General features: G+C 35.2%; 2 protein-coding genes across 2 annotated transcripts in view; one reads left to right on the top strand and one right to left on the bottom strand.

Moving 5' to 3' along the window:
• LOC136782916 (A-type potassium channel modulatory protein KCNIP1) overlaps positions 1–12,363 on the top strand; it is a 46,700-nt gene extending 34,337 nt beyond the window's left edge. The window contains exon 7 of the mRNA XM_066742687.1: positions 4,985–12,363. Within this exon, the coding sequence (XP_066598784.1) occupies positions 4,985–5,095 (111 nt within the window). The 3' untranslated portion in view covers positions 5,096–12,363. The remainder of the gene's footprint in view (positions 1–4,984) is intronic.
• Positions 12,364–12,378: 15 nt separating this feature from the next.
• Positions 12,379–14,444, bottom strand: Fnta (farnesyl transferase alpha). The gene is made up of 5 exons (XM_066742344.1): positions 13,902–14,444; positions 13,381–13,735; positions 13,100–13,300; positions 12,831–13,020; positions 12,379–12,743 (listed from the first exon to the last, which is right to left on the bottom strand). The coding sequence occupies exons 1-5, from the start codon at positions 14,047–14,049 to the stop codon at positions 12,624–12,626; spliced, it is 1,014 nt and encodes a 337-aa protein (XP_066598441.1). The 5' UTR covers positions 14,050–14,444; the 3' UTR covers positions 12,379–12,623.
• Between the last annotated feature and the right edge of the window lie 1,867 nt (positions 14,445–16,311).

The raw sequence follows: 16,311 nt of genomic DNA, 5'->3' as shown, positions 1-16,311 counted from the left end.
AGCGCAGCATTTTCAGCAAAAATATCGGTACCATCCACGAAAATAAAGAAAAAAATACATGGCTAGGAAATAAAAAGTATCTTTTAGTTATTACTTTTATGCAACTTTATTTAACTGTCAAGACCATCCTTGCTGTTTCTGCAGGGTCCAGACCAAACGTATAAGGCTGGCGAGTAAAGCATCGATTTCTATGTTCACGCAGCAACTTTTGCAATGAAACGTGGTTGTAAAATGCAGGATACATTACCCTCCATACATAATACTGCAATATAATGTGCGTGTTTAGTTCGTATATCAATTGGAAAACTTGAAATAGGTGAATAAAAAAAATGAATGACGACTCTTTCGATTGAATCGGTTTCGTTCCTTTTGGTTATTAGCGAGTTGTATACATATATCGATACTAGCTATATATAAAAAAGAATATAAATATTTTTTTGAGAGTGAGATCTTATCGGCTAAGAGGGATACACGATTACATGGCATTTTTTGAAAGCGTGTTCTGGCTGGGTTAAGCAAACGCTGCATCGATAGCTTTAAAGTGATTGGGTTAGCAAAGTCTCTCGATGCGCTCTATAGGCGAGGAACATTTTTCTTTATCGGGAAATGCAAAATTCGTGGTGGAAACGCGCATTTTACTTGGCTATTCATCCTCCTTGACATCCATTAGCCTCCTATACGCAGTAGATTAATCGATCTAACGATGACAGAAACGACGTCTGCGTTCAAGTAAGCCGAGAGTATACGAGAGGAGACGGGACTGGAACGATTTTGCTTCCAAGGTCCTCGGGACCTTTTAGCAAGAGCCTTTTCCCGCGCCGCAGTGCAAGCAACCACTTACTCTCAATACTGCAAACCACCCTTCGTTGACATACTCTACGCTAAAAAAATAAAACAACAAAAAAATATCTCATAAAGAAGACATTTTTAAATAACTACTCGCGCGCTACCAATAAACTGTATATCTTAATATTTACATCATTTATGCAATCTTCCATTATTTTCCGTGTAATTAAATCAATTGCAATTATTAGATATTTATTTCTAAATATTTTATTGTTTTTTGTGAGTTGTTCATGAGTAACGCGTGCAATCATATTTATGAAAGAAATAATATTAGTATATATATATATATTAAAAGATTATACAACATTGAAGGTGAATAATAATATATTTATTTTTGTATTAATTAATTAGATTCCATGCAATTTCATTAGTACGCAACTATATTTGCGAAAAGGGTAATAACAGTCCAGAGATTTTAAATGGATTGAAATAGCTAGGGGTGATAGCACTGAAGGTGAGGAATAATAGTTATTTATTTCTCTGCTCTACTATATTTGATTATTTTTCGTGCGCACTTTCATCAATATGGAATTATATTTATGGGAGGGATGATAATAATAATATGATATTTAATAAAATTTTGAATGGATCACGGGAAGGCAGCGTAGCGATAACGCTAAGATGAAGAATAATAGTAGTATGAAAAAAAGATCGTTGGCGATAGGAGAGAAAGCATAAAATGTAATGTGCTTTTACAGGGCCATTACGGTGGCTGTGGGGAAGCATGATACGCGAAGAGTCGAGCAAAGCGTGGATTTACACCTTATAACGCTACGACATCAGTCGAAATAAAAGAAAACGCTTGACCGTCCCTGACAAACTAATGGGAGGCGAATAGAAACTATGTTAACCGATGACTATATATAGATCGAATCACTATAAGGCGAGAGACACAAAAAAGCAGCAGCTGCGGCAAACCTAATTTATGCATTCAAGCGCGATAATATTTATGTAGCCGCACGATCAGCTTCTTGAAAAATTCCTCCGGTTTGTCTTTCGACTCTGGATTAATAACTAAAAGCTGACAAGAGGGGAGAAGCACGAGGTGGGAGTGGGGAAAGATGAAAAGCCTACACATTAAAGGGTTGGCCACACCGTAATTACGTTTGACAAGATTGCTGCTTTACAAAGACGCGAGCCTAATTACGAACGGTTGGTCCGGGAAGAAAGCCAAGTACTGTTTAAACACGAACAACTGATCTTTTTTTTTAAAGGCTGAATATTTTGAAACAAGCCGTCCTCGCTGGAAGCGACGAGAGCGAGCCCTTAACGAGCACTCGCGTGGCGCCCCGCTCCTCTGAAAATGTTTTATGGAGCGTAAAAACGTCGCCAGACGGGAAAAGAATTTTCGCAAGTTTTTTTCAGGCTTTGCGGCTGTTTCTCACGGTCCGGATTGCCAGGAGACTTCCGGTCCAGGGGAAGTTGGCAAGCTGCAGCGTGCAGGGGCTTTGGCCCGTTTTGGCCTCATCGCGTTTGTAAAGCCCTTTCAGGCGAACGATAAAGCACGGTTAGACTCGTGCCAGCGGCATGAATACTGACTACCGATGAAAAATAAACCACTGGACACCTTATGAACCATTCCACTGACTTTGCTCTTTTTGCACGAGTATACCTGCAGCTATCCCTCACGTTTCGCCTATTTTTATTATAGCTTTTCTATATATTCGTCTTTAATAATAATTTATTGCCTTCCGGATTGAATGCAATTAACTATCTGTCATATATATATATATATATGTATATATCTAGGCCGCGATAAATTTACCCAAAGTGAGACCGCAGCTACTTGCTATTCGAGCCGCGCAGCGTTCCAGTATTTATCCCCGTTTCTTACGAAAGCATTTTATTTGCCTGAAAATTTGTCCAAAGGAGGAAAACCCAATGGCGCGATTTAAGGGAGAAAAGAGTGTAATTTTTAGCCTAGCACAGCGAAAGAGAGTGATAACGATAATGAAAAGAAAAGATTGAGAATTTGGGACGGCGACTCATATATAATTAGAGAAATTAACGGGGAAAGCGGATTTATCGCGGAATTAATCTCGCGCTTCTATACGTGCACGGTGCTTTAAAATAATTGTTCGAGGACGAATACACATATATTACAACATAATAATAATAAATATAGCAGAGAGCATGTTGCAACTGTAATAAATTTACAAGTAAATAACATTTCTCAACGATCGTAAACATGAAATTATCTTAGATAATTTGTACACGGCTACGAACATTACTCTGCTTAATTAAAGTTATTAGATGTAATCGGCCAACAAAGTACTGCGCGTATATCTGTACTACGCTTGTTTTATGAATGCAGTCATGCAATCTACGTATATTCAGCTTGGATGACAGATTGTTTGCGACGCTCTTTCAGCCAGTGACGATTCAGCTTGCTAATAACAAAAGAAGCTTAAATAAATCAAATAGTGAGAGCTATTATCTATATGCCTTTTTTTATTACCTACTCTCTGAAAATGGTGCGAACATTTTTCAGAACCTATTTTTGTTACTTTTCCTTTTATCCACACACTTTTTCAACTCCAGCGTATACTATATAATACACAGCAACGAATTATTATGTTCGTAAAATATCGAATGAATTGTGCGCATAAAAAAAAGGATAATGGTTAATTAAAAATTTCTGCTTCGAATAAGAATTATAGTTTTTCACAGACCAGTCTAATTTTGTCTCATTTTCTCTGCGAAATACTGCAAAGGCCAAAAAATGGAGAAATCAATTGGTGTTAATTAATCAAGTGAAAAGCAGATGTTACCTGACGTGGTGGTGCCACGCCGCAAGCGTTAATTAAAAACGAGCCGAATACAGACCCCTATTGTGCACGAATACGCTGGGGCAAACAAGTATACGCGAAGAGCGAATAGTCATTTGAGTTGTGGTAAAAAGCTGAACAATGCTATTTTGAAACTGCCAGAGCTCTTTAATGCAGTGCCCATCATGGATCTTAAATTACATGGACCAATTTTTTAAATAAGCACCCACAGCGAATCAGCTATCTCACTTTTACAGGGTTTTCAATGGCAAAAATTAAAGAGCGTCAATTTATGAGGAAAAGGGAGAAAAATTAGGAAAATATGGGAGGGTGAATTATAATTTCAAGTATACGTATAGTATAGGGCGGTTATAATTATAAATCGTTTCCATAGTAATTCGAAACGCGAGCCAATATAACAGAGGGTTCTAATGGAATTGCCTGGTTTTGATGATAGGCCGTTAGTCGTTGTAAAGCGTGATTTCGATTAACCCCATCGGCCAGCAGTATACCACGAAAGACCATCCCTATTTTCATCCCACTCCCACCCCTTCACCCAATCCTCGACCACCTCTCACCCATTCAAATACACTCGTCCCCAAACATTTTACTAGCAGTTATTGGCCTATTCAACTTCCTATATCATAATAATTTTACCATTCACCTACCGTTCGCACACCCTTTGCAAGAAAAACATTGAAAAATGAACTCTTAAATACACTACTTGACTCATCTAATTGTAATTCTCTTTTATACTATAATTATTTGCCATCAATCACACGACACGTAATTCTTCCTTATTTTCTCTAATAATTCCATTGACGAACATCACAAGTACCGAAGAACGTACACCACACTCTTGTTGCATAAACAGCTTTTAGCCAATTAACGATAATTAGATTCACAGAGCTAAAAGCGTTTCACCCAACGCTATACCGTGGCAACTACAGAATATACTTGTTGGAATGAACTTATGACAAAAAAGCAAACGTCCTCAGCTTGTTGGGAGAAAAGAAAAATTTTACCAAACGCTCTCTCTCTCTCTCTCTCTCTCTCTCTCTCTCTCTCTCCCTTCGTTCGTAGAATCAATAAAACCGAAAATTTGGTGTCTAAGAAGCATTATAATTTTAATTCCCAGATAGTTCATAAAATAAATCGAGTACTGGAGTAGTATTATATAATTTTAAAGGAACATTTCTCGAGATTCATTGTACAATTAAAAGAGCTAATGGTTTAGGGGAATAAAGGTGTAATTGGACCATTGGATGTATTTTTTATGGAGGGTCGAGTGATTTATAAAGGTCCTTGAGTTGTTTAGAGATCCTTGGAGAGTAATCGATGATACAGCAGATTTATTTGTTTGGTTTCAGAAAATGGATGGGAATAAGGATGGAGTGGTGACGCTGACCGAGTTTTTAGATGCCTGCCGCGCGGATCCTGATATCTCGACGAGTATGGCAGCGCTGGACACGGCCTTCTGACACGCGGCACGACCCCGTTACGATCCATGGACCTGAATCGACCAATCAGTTGACTAATGAGCTGCTCGCTTCGGTCCAACCGGCTATCGCGCTCAATCGTGCTGCACTTTTTCTATAATTATGATACCTTCTCGACTATACAGCTGGAAGAAGGAGGAGGAAAAAGTTGCACCACTTTTAGGTCCCTCCCCGCCAAATCTACACACAAACACAAGCACACAGAGACAGACACACACGATGATCGATCGAGAGCAACTTGCGTCCAGCGAATTAAGAAACGAATCAACAATGAACCAACGCAACGATGAGAGGATCACTGGATCACTTGCCGAAACATCGTTGTAACTTTCGAGATACAACCGAAATATATATATATATATATATATCTATATCTATTATAATAAAGTTCAGTGGTACTGCAGAAATTCAGCAGGAATTAACGAAGAAAAGACTCTTGAAAAGAGTCTACGTATATAGATGGTAAATAGAGGGAGAGTTTAATTTTGCAAAATTAATTGATTCGTGAATCGATTTGGGGTATATAATGGGCGTGTGTAAGTGAAGGAGGAAAGAGAGGGGAAAAGGGAAACGTTCCCTTTCGAGGGAACGCGTAGAGGGTGCTCGAATAGCGAAAATATCGTATCGCATAACCGTGTGCTGCAGGAACTAATAGTTATTGACCCCGTGTCTGGGTTAAATGTTTACGCGCGGGAAACACAGGAAACACTAGAATTTTGCAGAAAGATTGTCCTCGGGAGAGGACTTGACACTGGCTGGACTAGTTTCGATGGAACCAGGCGTTGATCGTCCATGGCTGCTGTATGGATTTACGACGTTTCGCGTTTGACAAACGCGCGCATATGCGATTTGAAGGACAAACTTGTGTGTCCGCTGGCAAAATTTGTCAGGCGCGAGGAAGCTTGTTTTTAAAGGAAAAATCATTGGGATAGTTGAATAGCGAAAGCAGAAAAACAGCCTTTTTCTTGACGATAATAATCATAGTTGAGTTTCGATGAGGCGATTGTTGGCAAAAATTGATTATTCTTATAACGTCTTTGTCGAGATGAATGGCTAAGGATACACAGAACCGAAAAATAATTCGCCAAGAATATTTTCTGAAACGGCTTCTTATGAAATCTGATTATTATACATACATATATATATATATAGTATATATTATACAAAATAGAGGATTTATTTGTATAAAAACTGCTGCGAGAGAGGAGCGTTTCGAGGTGAAACTTGATATCAGCTATCATGAAAAGCATCACGATAATTTTTTTACGGGAAATTGCACCTTTTCTTTCAAAGTCTCGATGAAACATTCTTGACAGAGCTTAACTTTCATGCGAGTGCTATATAAGATAGATTGAGGCACCATCCAACAGATAATGTAGTAGTAATATTGTAATGTGAATTATTTTACGTATATATCAAGAGTATCTCGTTACTCTCTCCGTACTCTGCTGCGAATGACAAAGCTAAATAATATTATGGAAGAATAAATATGTATAAATCTAATTTTCCTTTAATCTGGGGTTTGAGTCAGTGTTATGCGCTGACTCCAACATAAGTAAAGATTTTTATTATTTGTAACAAATATTAATAACTTGTTAAAAAAAAAATAACAAAAAAAACATGAAAGATTGTGAAATAATATTGAAGTGTGAAATATAAAAATTAGCTTGAAAGAATTATATCTGTTTACATGTTGATGTGACTTTTGAAAAACGAATCGCGAAGAGTGTAAAGCTACTGTTTTCCTCTTTTGTCTGGCAAGTGTATATGTATAGCTATTTAGTGCAATAGACTATGTATACGTGATTGTCAGGTTGTAAAGGAAAACTAAAGAGAGCGAAAGAAATTGTAGGAAAGAGTAGGTGAAAATAATAGTATGAGCAGTTTTTGATAGAAAAAATATTCAATTACGCGATACCGATAATAAGTATACAGAAATGGTATATAAGAATATTTTCTCTGTGCAACGCTTATCAAATGCAATTATTCCTAAAGGTGAGAGACTGTACATGACGTACAAGTTATTTGATATCTCGGAATAAATATTTGTACACTTGTTTTGTTTTGTTTTTTTTACTTGAACGAAAATATGTAATTATTGCAATTCTATTTCACATTTATTTGCAATAAAAACATATACTCGCTAAAGGAAATAAACAATTGTTGAAACATTTATTGTAAGAGATTTCTTAAATCTTACATCTTGTATGGTTAATTTTAGGAGTAATTGTATATTTCTTATCGGTGGTTTAATAGGCTTGGAATTTCTGTTTCATTCATACTTTAGATCGTGATCGTAAATCTATTTTAGAATTAATTGTAAATGTATACATATAGGCAAAACAAAATAAAAGTATTTATTTTTGTGACGGATGAGAGAATTCTTGTGGTAAGACATTAGCTCGTTAAAAACCTTTGTGCTGATAGAGAAAGAGGATTTATTTGATGCTTATGTGTTTAATAATTAAAAGGCGCCACTAATTGATTAGACAAAATATACTAAAATTCTGCATGAAACCGTTTTACCAAATACGCTAACTTACGATCCTTTAAAGCTTGGACGAAAGCATTGGCAATTGACGAAAACAGATATACTCGAAGGAAATATGTGCATGTGTATTTTTAATCATTTTTTATCACTGCCTATTTCCGGTTTATATAAGGGGAAAAATTTAAATCAGCGTGTCATAAGAGTTCCGAAGCATCGAAGTGCTAGAGTATGTAACTTAAGCTAATGAATTTGAAATGAGAGAAAGAGAAAGAGAGAGAGAGCGGAGAATTATAGGAGATAGAGGGGTAGTCAGAATTTAAGAAAATTTAAAGAATAATTGTTTAATTTTTTATTCGTAAATATCTAGCTGCTGTAAAAATATCAATACAAGAAGATTCATTTAAATCAATAACGCATAACAGCCTTTAATAAAATTTCTGTAATTTTTACATAAATTATTATTGCCCATATTGGAAATCATCCGCTTATTTTACAATTAGAAGTCGTCTAAAGGTAAAACTACGATTACAAAGTCCGTTAAACATAAGATAAAATAAGAAACTGAAAAGCTTCGTTTATCCTTTAAGCTTTCTCTGATCTGAAATAAAAACTGATTTTCAGATATGACGATAAAAGGGTGAAAGTTAGCAGGATTAGAAATTAAGCTAAAAAGGGGAAATAATAGATTGCACGCGATAAACAATTATTCAGGATTAGAAATTGTACTTTCTGCAATTTTTAGCAATGCTTATAGTTTGAGCATAAGGTTACGTTATAAATAGATTGAGAAAAACATGGAATGTTTTCTCACGTTAACTCGATCACTACCGTATGTCTTTGAAGTTATTTAAATAAGTGTCTAGAGAGAGACAAGAAACAAGAAGAGGTAACAATATAGTAAGTACACTCTATTGTTTTAGGCACTTTCAATATCAGCCTCTCCACACAGATCCCAGTATGATTAAATCTTAGATGTGAAAGAAACACAATGCCTAAATATTCATAGACGACAGAGAGCAATTAGTCATTATTGCTTTGCACTTGATTAATTTTCTTTAAAAAAGGACACACGTACACCGTTACAACTACTAAACACAAAAACAATTTTTATCAAAACGTACTCGCACACTCGATAATAAACTTCAGCTCTAAACAGATACAATCAGCACATTAGTGAGCAAACATTATAATACTGGTACACATATAGTAAATTTACAAAGTAAATACACAAACTTTGACCAGGTTTAAATCAGAAAATGTCGTCTAATAGTCCATTTTTTCATCCCTGTGTCAATAAAATCTAGCACTATTAACTAAAATATTTATTATTTAGCTAATGTCCTCCTTGTAAATCTAATCATCATAACAATATATTGTACGTACTTGCGTATCCTTCAACGCTACAATCCTAGAGGAGTCCCATATTTTAAAGCAAAATCCGATATTTGATAAAGCCAAGATAAGAAAAATCGTTAATATAAGCTAACTTGTGTAAGTAACTTATTAATTATAAAACTTAATCCGTTTAGCTATGCCCCAGAGAAATATGGCCAAAATTAACTAAACGATTGCACAGTCGATACGAAGCACCTCATTTTCCAAGGCAAGATTTTGGCACTGAGAAATCATCAATTTATAGTAAAATGAGCTATCGTTGGATTGTCACCCTTGATTAAATTCTGCTCAGATATAGATAAGACAATAAGAAAAAATCCTTATAGAAAAATAGCCAGATCTACCTTAACCCTTTACTGCACTTTATTGCACATTTGCAGCACCCCATTTTCTTAGCGGTTCTTTTATATTTCCACTTCACTTTCAAGATTTATATGCTGACATTTCTTTAATCAATATATTAAGACTATATAAAAAAGAAATGTAAAAGAATCGTTAAGAAAAAAGTACTGCATATGTATAAAACCGCGCAGTAAAGGGTAAATTCCAATGTCTGATAATCTCTCGTTAAAGCTGCAGTAGAACATTTTACCAAATCCACTACTCGTTAGAAAATCCACCTTATAGTGGATGCACTATATAATTATTTATTGGGACATAAAATTGTTACGATCAGTAGGCGTTCAACGTGCTAAATATTTTTAGAGAGTTTTCTTCAACTCAATTAATTTCAAGCACGAGAAACTCTATGCAACTTGTAAAACCTCGACTCGAAATATTCTTATGGACGAATTCAATAAAAAAATTGACAAACTTATTCATATAACAGTACGAAGTTACATTTGATAAAAGAAAAGCTTTATTTTTACCTTTGAACACGGAAAAATGGAAATAATCTGAGAAAAACTAATAATCATGTTTATAATATGATCTCGTCCAATCTAAAGTAAAGATACTGTATAAATAAAAAATTGAATTATCTCTATCTTCTCAAAATGAACCTATCTTCTTCTCTATAAGTAGACAAACTTTTCTCGGGGCTATCTCCTGTCTCGATGGTATCTTTTATATTTAATATAGCATCACATAAGGGTAATACGCATATGCGGATTGTGGAAAAGAGGTGTGGAGCCCCTAAATATTTTGAAAACTAAGCAACGAGGAAGAAACATTCTGTCACTTTGCTAAAAGAACTTTTAAATTTCTATCGGACAGTCTCTACAGCTTAAACTAGGATAGAATTTTGAAGGACACGTGGAAGTCACTTCGAGGTTTTTGTATAAAAGCCCCCACATTTTTGTTCCATTCTTCTTGTAGCTTATCACAAAAGCTTTCCCAAATCCTCTTTTCAATTTTTTTAATTTATTCGCCAATCGTTTCCAAAATATTTAAATTGGAAATTACATATTGAATTTTATGGAAATGATGTGTGTGATCGTATGCTTACACGTGCATAATCGAAAGATTTCGTAAACGACTGGACGAAATGAAAAAATGAAAAGAAGAGTTTCGAAAGCTCTTGAGACGTGTCACGAGAAAATGCGATTAAAAATTAAGGGTTCCATTTCAAAACAAAATTCCAGGTAGCATTCAGTTAAATAACCCTCGAATGTCCATCCGAGGTTTCTATCAGAGACGCCAATTGATACATTTTTAAAAGTACGTTTTAGAAGCCCAACAGTTTTTTTTTTCACCAAAGCGCTTAATCTTCAAAATATTTTTAAGTCCCACACCTTGTTCACATACTCTGTATAATAGGGTTCGTCATTTGAAACGTCCTTAAAGCATACACGTAGGAAAGTAAGAAAAAATTGCATAAAATCTCTCTGAATTCAAATGGTAAAAAGGCTTCGAACAGATCTTGGGCAAAATTTACCATCGCTTGTATTAGTTAAGAAGATGCGCGTTTTTCTCCGTCTATCCTTTGAGACGTTTTATAAATGATGGTCCCTCTATAGGTATAGATATACTGCTGGACAGAAAGAGCGCAAGTGCAATTCGACAAACGAGCCGCTTAATGATTCTATTAAATAAAACAAAACCTTCTATATAGAGATATGAGTACGAATTAATATACATGAGTATATTACAATTGACGGAATATGATTAATCCGTTCTCTGTTGGATGGCATTAAAATTATTATAAACGAGAAAAATATATGTATGGTCGAGCTGTGTATTACTTTTACTGGCTGACAGATGGTCCAATCATAGTCTATGTAATTATAAGGAGAGAAATAATAAGAACTTTAAAATAGCCTAATCTGTGTCGCACACTGCACGGTGCACGGTGCGCGGTGCACGAGAAACGTAGAATTCAAAGGTAATACTACTTTCTACATTAAATAATATTCGCAAAATTGAAAGATGTGATTTAGTATAGAAATAGTTGAACCTGAAATGCGAGATAACTCGGGCACCGTAATTAAACACGTATTAAAGTTGAACAGAAATTAATATACCATGTTAAATATGAAGGATTTTAAGCAAAACAAATGGTAATTTCATCGCCATATATTTTCAGTGTAAACTAAGCGCATATATGTATATAAATATATTGTATATCCATCGTCAGACTACGTGTCTCATAGCTCTAATAAAATGGTTCAACGATGTATGGCTAAGGTATATTTCTTTATTGACAGATCAGATTTTACATTCTTTCGAAGAAGAAATATACCATTGCTGAAAAACAAGCACGTACAACAAGAGTAATTGTTTGGATGTTGATTGTTAAATGTTAGAATAGAAAAACACGGGTAAAGACCATGCCCTCTTAAAGGAAATTCCGTGCTGAAAACTTATATTTCATTTGATTATCTCTATAAATCCAGTTTATTGTTTGCTCCCGTCATTTTTTTTTTTTTGTAATCTTCAGCACAAATGTGATAGTTGAAATTACTAAATATTTATACTATTGCTTATCAAAATTATAAATTAATTTGTTATGATAACGTTAACTTTTATAAGCTTCAAATTATATTGGAGAGCTAGTTTATAAAATATGAAAATTGTTTAACTTGAGTAATATTGCAGTCACTGCCCGTCGCTTATCCGCAACGAAATTTAAGTTTTGCTTTAAAAGATTTTGACACTGCCTTGAAACGGAGGCTTTACTGATTATATTACGAGGGATCCATATCAACGCATAACCTCGTATAAAAGGATTTCGGTTTTACTGTGTTTTAAAAAGGCAGAAGACACATCCAGGAAAATCATATTCATCGTCGTTACTAAACGTTGCGTTTCACGTCATCTTAGTTATGCCAAAGCCTAGTCATTATTATAATTATTATAAAAATTAGTTATTGTATCATACTTGGAAGTATGTAACTATTTTATAAATAAATAGATAATTAACGTTCTCGCATCAATTTATTTATTATCGCATTAAAATACAAAACTGATTTAGTGTTATTTCAAATCACTTTTTTCTCTTCTCTAATATATTTTTTTATTATACTTAACATACATACTAGATGATAATAAAATTTATTTATCTAATTTTTCACAATTTTCATGGCAGTAAAAGTGGCTTTAATAGTATTTCTGTTTAACATTAATTTGTTTTAAGGACCTTTGATTTAGTAAAATTGATTTTTAGGAAACAAAAACTACAAAATATTAATTTAATAGACAACGGCCCTCGGAATCCTCGGATTTCAATCTTTCCAGCTGTGAACTAATATAATGCCAGTATCTTTTTCTTATTTTATCATACTGTTCCGATAAGTCTTTACAAAGCTGAAAAGGATAAATGAAAATAATAAGTATGCCTGATTATTAAAATTTCATAATAGTCTAATTATAAGAAGCAATCTTCAAATTCACCTTAAGGCCATTATCAATACTAAACATTGGATCTGTAGCTAAGCTATTAGATTTGTATTGTTCCTCGCAGATATCTATAATACATGCTAATAAGTGATTGCTCCTACAGCCATCTAAATACAACTGTTTGCATTTTTCTAGAATTTTTTCATTTTTACTTAAACCTCCTCTATTATCTTTCATGAGAACACTGAAATTATATAAAATATTTATAAAATTGATTTTTATAAAATGCATGAAATTAGATGGGCAATATTATTAAAGTTTACCCCCTAAGGTAACTCCAAACACTTTCATTTTCTTTTGCCAGTTCTAATTTGGTTAATGTAAAATCTACTTCTCGATCTATTACTTCTGGCTCAAATTGAGTTGTGTTGTTTATGACAAAAAACCTTTGATTCCAAGCAGAATTATTGCGAACATCTTCATCTATCAGCTTTTCCACATATTCCAACTCTTTGTCATACAAGCTGTAATAAAATATGTAAGCTATTAGATAGCTATTTAACAATTTTTTGTTGAAATTAATAAGTGCTGATTAAACACTAACTTGAATGTTTCAATGCACCACTGCCTATATTGCCAAGCATGATAATTTTTTGCATCTTTTCGTAAAATATTTTCTATAAATTGAAGCTCTTTACTAGGATCACGAAGCTGTTCAACAATGCACCTTCTATGATGCCAAACCTGATAATTTTTTGAGGTATACTCAATAATATTTTCACTAAATTGTAATTCTTCATGCAAGTCTTTCTCAAGAGCTTTAAGTACATCTCTGCGATACACCCATGCAGTATAATTAGCTGGATTTAACCAGATACAGTCTTCAACTAACTGAAGCGTTCTCTCTGACTTTTCTCCAGACTTTAAAATTGCTCGAAAATAATCATAGGCATCTTTAACTGAAAATATTTCAAAAAAATAAGAAATAATAGAGGTTATGTTAAGAAACTAAAAAAATACATTGAACTGACTATAAAATTCTTTAAGAGAATAAATTTAATTTTACGATATAACAAAATTAAAGAGCTTAATGTAAGTATACGTTAGAAACTTATCATAACATACACTTTACGGAATAGGCAATAGCTACAATCGGATTTGGGGTGTCATCTTGAGAAAGCGGTGTCACGTCACTCCACTCCTTTCGATCTCGATAATAAACCCATTCATCCGATCTATCACCGTTCAGTTCATCGTCAGAATTATTCGACATTACTTTATTTCATACGATTTAATATGCCAATAAACAAACTTGAAAAATTGTAGCCTCTGTCTTACTGCTACTTGCTGTCCTTACCAGAGTCCTTACTTACTGGTCCTTACTACCTTAACTTATATTGACATTCAAGTAACAAACATCCGGATTTTCTGGATTCTGGATAAGTGCTACTACTGCCAGGACTACCAAGTGTCAGGCCAGCTGCAACTTACCAGTTGCTACACTTGCTACCAGTTGCTACTGTTGCCAGCAGTGAGTGGCGGGTGCAATTAGGTTAAGTTAGGTTATTTTTTTAAGCGACAAAAGACAAAAGGCACTGTCTGGAAGTTCTGTTCTGAAAATTAGCTGAAGAGCAGAAGCGAAAGCCAGAGTGCTTTAGATTTGTAGAAGTCACTAGAAGTTTGCAGAACTGGTTTTTATATCGAGTATCGACCCATGTCAATAGGTCTGCTCGCTTTAGCAGAAAGTCATTGGTTGCATTCAGTAGAGACAAATGTAGAAGGAGCGTTGTATGTTATTGGCTATTACTCTTAGATCCTATAATGTTTTCCAATAGAAGTAGAAGTTTAAAAAGAATTACTCAACAGTTCCGCAACTGTTGTCTCTACTGAATGCAACCATTGGCTGCGCTTCAAAACTTTAGCGCTACGGTAGCGCTAGGTAAGATACGTGTCATGATTGGTCAAATTGGCTGCGTTTCAAAACTTTAGCGCTATGGTAGCGCTAGGTAAAATACGTGTCATGATTGGTCATGATTGGTCAAATTGATTCAACTGACCAATCATGATATAGCGCTACCTTATCGCTTAAAATTTGAAACGCAACCATTACACTTTTTGCACTTTGTGCACTTTTTACGGTGTCAACTTATAAAATGGATAGAGACAGAAATATGAAAAGTGTAAGAAATGTAGGCAAAACAAACAAATATAATGTCTCAATACAATACAAAACTCGCTCATTCTCGATAGTGTAATGTGTATAGACTGTATGTATGGCGTCTTTCAATGCGTTTAGGAGCTACGTTATAGGGCCGCTCACATCATCAATAACTCAAGACGAAAAAGCTCGAGTTAGCATACGCTTTATATAAAAATACTTTCAGTAATAACATTTACAGTTTTCTTAATCAAAAGTGTGTGCTCTCGCACTTTTCCGTCTTTAATTATGGATGGTGAGAGACTCTATATCACAGTTCCTAAATGCATTGAAAGACGCCATCCGGTCAGTGTATGTATACATACATCCTTACATCAATATACACTAATCGCCAGGGGTTGTCCCGCGTAGTATACGTTAAAAATAATCGCGACGCGCAGTGCCATTTGAAAAATCCGACTTTCTTAGTGTCAGTCGATAAGTGTTCGTCGCGGAGTGAGGTTGTTTCGCGTAGTGCAAGTTAAATAAAAATGCGTCGCGTAATATACGTTAAAGAAATCGTGTCTCGTAGTGCCAGTTGATAAGTGTTTGTCGCGGAGTGCATTTGTCCCGCATAGTATATATTAAAATAAAAATCCCGTCGCGCAGTGCCATTTGAAAAATCCGAGTTTCTTAGTGTCAGTCGATAAGTGTTCGTCGCGGAGTGAGGTTGTTTCGCGTAGTGCAAGTTAAATAAAAATGCGTCGCGTAGTATACGTTACAAAAAATCGCGTCTCGTTGTGCCAGTCGATAAGTGTTCGTCGCGGAGTGCGGTCGTCCCGAGTAGAATACCTTAAAAACAATCGCGTCGTGCAGTGCCGTTTATAAAATCCGAGATTCCTAGTGTCAGTCGATAAGTATTCGTCGCAGAGTGCGGTCGTCCCGAGTAGTATACCTTAAAAAAAATCGCATCGCGCAGTGCCATTTGAATAATCCGAGATTCATAGTGCCAGTCGATAAGTGTTTGTCGCGGAGTGCGGTTGCCCCGAGTAGTATAAGCTAAAATAAAAATCGCGTCGCGCAGTTCCGTTTGAAAAATCCGAGTTTCGTAGTGTCAGTCGATAAGAGTTCGTCGCCGAGTAAGGTTGTTTCGCGTAGTGTAAGTTAAATAAAAATGCATCGCGCGTAGTATACGTTAAAAAAAATCGCGTCTCGTAGTGCCAGTCGATAAGTATTTGTCGCGGAGTGCGGTTGTCCCGCATAGTATACGTGAAAATAAAAATCGCGTCGCGCAGTGCCGTTTGATAAATCCGAGATTTATAGTGCCAGTCGATAAGTGTTCGTCGCGGAGTGCGGTTGTCCCGTGTAGTATACGTTAATAAAATCGCGTCGCGCAGT

This window comes from Prorops nasuta, unplaced genomic scaffold (genome assembly GCF_024137725.1).
Source record: "Prorops nasuta isolate Cenicafe-Biocafe unplaced genomic scaffold, Cenicafe_Pnas_1.2 PNAS00030, whole genome shotgun sequence".
Lineage (NCBI taxonomy): Eukaryota > Metazoa > Arthropoda > Insecta > Hymenoptera > Bethylidae > Prorops > Prorops nasuta.
This window is presented reverse-complemented; position numbering and strand designations above follow the sequence as displayed.

Excerpts from the sequence above, each read along its gene's own strand:
- Fnta (XM_066742344.1), bottom strand. The coding sequence starts at position 14,049 with ATGTCGAATAATTCTGACGATGAACTGAACGGTGATAGATCGGATGAA. Across the intron at positions 13,301-13,380 it reads TGGTGCATTGAAACATTCAA|CTTGTATGACAAAGAGTTGG; the intron begins GTTAGTGTTTAA and ends ATTTTATTACAG. Across the intron at positions 13,021-13,099 it reads GTTTGGAGTTACCTTAGGGG|TGTTCTCATGAAAGATAATA; the intron begins GTAAACTTTAAT and ends ATATAATTTCAG.